The sequence below is a fragment of the Sinocyclocheilus grahami genome, unplaced genomic scaffold, assembly GCF_001515645.1.
Source record: "Sinocyclocheilus grahami isolate Dianchi unplaced genomic scaffold, SAMN03320097.WGS_v1.1 scaffold654.1, whole genome shotgun sequence".
NCBI classification, from domain to species: domain Eukaryota; kingdom Metazoa; phylum Chordata; class Actinopteri; order Cypriniformes; family Cyprinidae; genus Sinocyclocheilus; species Sinocyclocheilus grahami.
The window spans coordinates 1,344,009-1,349,022 of record NW_015505833.1 but is presented as its reverse complement, the minus strand read 5'-3'; the positions used below and the strand labels follow the sequence as shown (position 1 = coordinate 1,349,022).

The window sequence follows — 5,014 nt, the reverse complement described above, 5'->3', positions numbered from 1 at the left end:
CTGAATTGCTTCTGTTTGCTCTTCTCATTTGTAAGTCGCTTTGGATAAAAGTGTCTGTTAAATGATTAAACGCAAATGTAACTACTAAATGGGTACAATGAACGGATAAAGTGCAAAAGATTGATAGACGCAAACTCGTGTGAAGACCGAAGAGTGTAAAGCTCTCAATTCGTGCAGCTGAGTCTTTGGCCATATTCAAAAAACGCACTTGACTAACTAATGCTGACATTTTCTTATTCTATTTGTCTCTTTTTCTGGAAAGAAATACAATAAAACTGTCTGTGTACTGTGCTAGACTAACTGAGACTTGTTACAACACTTGTATACTGCTACCCTCCTATTGGTCTGAATTGCTTCTGTTTGCTCTTCTCATTTGTAAGTCGCTTTGGATAAAAGTGTCTGTTAAATGATTAAACGCAAATGTAACTACTAAATGGGTACAATGAACGGATAAAGTGCAAAAGATTGATAGACGCAAGTGACTGAGTTAGATGTTATCTTATGGAAAGATAAACTGAAGTTTGCTGGAAGTAATAAGGTAAACCTTATTCTAGATTCAACAAATAAATCGAGAGAATATGTGTTATTAACTGACTTAGGCTATAAAAAGCTAATGCAAATTAGATAATCATAAACTGACAATACACACTAATGCCAACGGTCTCTGGAAAGAGGTTTGGAAAGAGTGATATTTTCATATCACCCTGTACACTACATTCATCCAGACAGGTATGGCCTCTACACACACACACACACACGCACACACACACACTCTCTCTCTCTCAAAAAAAACTCATTCTGTATGATTTATAAGCTTGTTTCCTCATGGGGACCTCAAAAATGTCCCCACAAGGTCAAAATTTACTAGTTTTACTATCCTTGTGGGGACATTTGGTCCCCATAAGGTGATAAATACCAGGTACACACACACACACTCACACACTCACTCACTCACACACACACACACACACACACATACACACACACACACACACACACACATTTTTGATTCATAAACAGTTTGTCTTTTTTGTCTAAGACAGGGGAAAGATCCTATAAATGCATTTTAAAATGGTTAATCAAATCTAATCAATTTGGTTCAACCGGGTCAATTTTGCAATCAAATTGAATAGTTCTGAATGTGCAAAAATGGCTTTTGAATCAAATCCCTCAACTAATCGCGTGCACGCACTGCAGTGCAGTACCCTAGTGAAAAAGTCTGCTAACTTGGAACAACTAATTTTGAACTTAATGCACTTTAATTGTGAGGAAGTAGTGCTAAAATCCAACTAAATATATACTGAGGTGTATTTGATTGTGCTAAAGTGGAACTATTGCAAGTGAACTTAAGGTGCACAAATAAAGTTGAATTATAATGTTGATGTCAGTAAGTCTGTAGCGATATGTCAGTAAATATGTTAATAGATTTGAACTATACTTAGGGTGAATAATGTATTTTGAATATATTACTTCTTTACTATGGTAGAGATCATGTGTCGAGCGAATAAATATTAAACAGGAAGAGCAAGTGGAACACAGCGTTTACAGGAACAGGAAAGAAACTCAGTATTTCATGCTGCGACACACACACACAGAAGCGAAAGTGAAAGCAGCAGCGAGCACAGCACACTATATCATCGGTGAGTCTACTGAGCATCTGCTGAATTTATATATTCTATTGCGACATAAAACTTCTATCACCACTAATGTGATGTTAACCTGTACCTGCAGTGTTTGAGCACAGAGCACAAAAGACGACATCGTTAGTTCGGCAAGTTAGGCTATGAATAATACAGCAGCTGCCTTATGCTGAAGATATGCTATGATATTTCTACTGACGTGTTTTGCCTTTTGCCAAGCTCTTAACATTAACCTTCGTCACATCAAGTAGGATGCACACAGGTTAAATCTAAGCTGTAAATAACACTAAATACATACAGGGGTCACCGGTAGCCTTTTGAATTTGCTGAATTTGAATTTACTTTGCTGTACTTGGAGATATTTGCTAAACGCCATCTATAGTACGTCAGTCTGTCCATTAGAAACCTACAACAATCTTTTAAATGTGAAAATAACATTTAATTTTGAATTGGAGAGAGAGAGAGAGAGAGAGAGAGAGAGAGAGAGAGAGAGAGAGAGAGCAGTAATTATAGAATGTGAAACTAACCTGACCGCCCTCTAGAAGCATAGGGGAGAGCGGGACACACCCCGACACTTTTTGTAAAGTTTTGTAGAGCTTGTGTAAATCCACATGGAGGTTCAGAGTATTTTTCCCCCCACAAATGTCACACTTGTCTAGTACAAATATGTGGTTTTGTTTCATAAATACAGTGTACACTTTTTTTCTTTATTTACCCCAAAAGAATGGAAGTGAAATGTGACAACATGCCCCATGGGTGTAACATCTGAGGGGCACATTGTAACATGACTATATGACAGCTTAAAATGTTACCTGATCTAATATATATATATATACTCATTCAGAGCAGTTTTTCAGTTAACATTCTAGGTTGCGTTGCTAGCTGTGACATTATACAACTGACCTTTGATACCTAACTTTTATACATTTATGGAGTCAATATCCGTGGTCTAGTCATTGTTCGCTCTGTATATCAGTAACTAGAAAGGTTTTGAGTCAGTAATGCAAATATGTGTTTTCTCTAGTTGTTTTGTATGGTTGTTTCAAACAGGAGAATACTGAATTAGGAACACACAAAATAGTCATAGTTTCTCAAAAGGGGGACAGAAAAGCCATTTTTAGAAATAAAACTATACGTTGGTATAATCTTGTGTCTTCATAGGAACCCATTTGTTGATCATGAGTGCTGGAGAGAATGATGACGGCTCTGCCAGTATGAGCGGTTCAAAAGAGGACCTTCACTCTGAACGGTGAGGACAATCACAAAGTCACATACATTTCAAGATCAATTTGGCTTTGTATTGATTTAGTGGCATTTATTGTAAAGATGGCATTTCAGCAGAACAGGCTTCATTCATCCACTGAAATCACCAAAAACTAGCTGTATTAAACACACAGTGGAAACAAGGAAAACTAACACTAGTGAGGCGAAAAGATCATGCTGCATTTGAGACACACACTCACACTCACACTCACAGCGGGCGCCGGATCTGGTGATTAGCAGATCCATACGCGAAACCCACGAGCACAGCGAAACCCACGAGCAAATGTATTAATTCTGCTTTTCCGCCGCTCCGCCTCGGCGAAAGCGGGGCCGGCACCGCGAGGAACGCTATTGAAAGCTCTCTCCTCAAAGAGAGCCCTCTGAGAGCGAAGCAAGGCTGCTTTTTCTTTTTTTAAAAACTATGCTTCGCTCGCAAGCAAACCACGCACAGGCTGTGTGTGTCCCCACTCGTGATATAACATTATCTTTAAGCAGGGAGGAACACACAACCTACAACGTGGCTTGCTCTCGCCCTTGAAATGCTTTGTCCTTGCATGAGCTTAGACATAGCTGGAGCTTATAGACTTTTGACAGACAACAATAAATATGACTGACACACACAGAGCGCTTCGCTGAATGACAGAAAGCTGACGCTGGCTCCGCCGCACGTGCTTTTATAGCTTCCCGTTCATGACGTCATCCGCCGTGACGTACCGCTCAGCTATTGGACTGATTTCACATGTGATTCAGAGCGTGGGTCACTGAAGGCGTTCCCCTAGCGTTCTCGACGCAGCTCGAGTTCCTGAAGAGGAACTATTTTGTTAAAGAAATTAAATGTATTAATTCAGTTTTGTTCAGAAATAGAAAATACAATATACCAGTATTGCAAATATTTTCACTCCCTGAATATTTTTTTATATATTTTTAATATTTGTATATACTGTACATTCCCCATTTTTCCCCTTAGAACCAAACAGGAGAGATCAGACTCACCGACATCATCACATCTGTCTCTAAAGAGTGAGAGATCGATTCCATTACCAATGAACTTCAGCAGTGAAGCACAGAGAAATAAAGAAAGGTTTGTCTAATTAAACATTTACAGTAAAGTTAACATGAAAGATGAAAAATATAAACTTCCATGTGAAAACACTCATTTACATGTGAAAAACTTCTGTTTTACTCAGAACCAAACAGGAGAGATCAGACTCACCGACTTCATCACATCTGTCTCTAAAGAGTGAGAGATCGATTCCATTACCAATTAACTTCAGCAGTGAAGCACAGAGAAATAAAGAAAGGTTGGTCTAATGAAACATTTACAAAGAAGTTAGCATGAAAGATGAAAAATATAAACTTCCATGTGAAAACACTCATTCACATGAGTAGTCAAGTGACAAAACTTCTGTTTTACTCAGAACCAAACAGGAGAGATCAGACTCACCGACATCATCACATCTGTCTCTAAAGAGTGAGAGATCGATTCCATTACCAATTAACTTCAGCAGTGAAGCACAGAGAAATAAAGAAAGGTTGGTCTAATTAAACATTTACAAAGAAGTTAGCATGTATATAAGTAAACATGCTGAGATAGTTATAAATTATTATATAATTAAAAACAAAGTATCAACTTAAGTTTAAGTGAACTGATAAATACTGAATATTCCTGCAGAAAGCTGTGTGTGGAAGACACAGAAGAGCAGACAGAGTCCACACCTGCTAAAAGAGTCTGTCAGCGGCACCACAGAGATCTGGAGGTGTTCTGTAAGACGGATAACATGCACATCTGTGCCAAATGTGTGGGGCAAGAGCACCAAGGACACAGTAAAATCTATACTGTGGTTAGTTTTTTATTGTAATATCCATGCTGTTATCCAACAGAAAATGTAATATATTTAGAGATCTTTAGACCTCTGAACTGGAGGCATTTGTATTATATAATTCATGGTTGATAACCATTGTTCTGTTGGATACTGTTGTGTTTTACCACAGAAACCTAATGTGCCAGACAGTCAAACCCTGCTCCATCAGGTCTTGAGAAACATGAGATCAGAAGACTTCAAAACCTTTACAATAGAACTATCAAAGGATTACCCAGAATGCTTAGGGAG

At 38.3% G+C, this 5,014-nt stretch overlaps 1 protein-coding gene across 1 annotated transcript in view; it reads left to right on the top strand.

The window, feature by feature from the left end:
• The first annotated feature begins 1,597 nt into the window (after window positions 1–1,597).
• The window catches only part of LOC107558649 (NACHT, LRR and PYD domains-containing protein 12), a 13,500-nt gene continuing 10,083 nt past the window's right edge, over window positions 1,598–5,014 (top strand). The window contains exons 1-6 of the mRNA XM_016242313.1: window positions 1,598–1,640; window positions 2,802–2,889; window positions 3,871–3,984; window positions 4,091–4,204; window positions 4,322–4,435; window positions 4,576–4,744. Coding sequence (XP_016097799.1) covers window positions 2,819–2,889; window positions 3,871–3,984; window positions 4,091–4,204; window positions 4,322–4,435; window positions 4,576–4,744 — 582 coding nt within the window. The 5' untranslated portion in view covers window positions 1,598–1,640; window positions 2,802–2,818. The remainder of the gene's footprint in view (window positions 1,641–2,801; window positions 2,890–3,870; window positions 3,985–4,090; window positions 4,205–4,321; window positions 4,436–4,575; window positions 4,745–5,014) is intronic.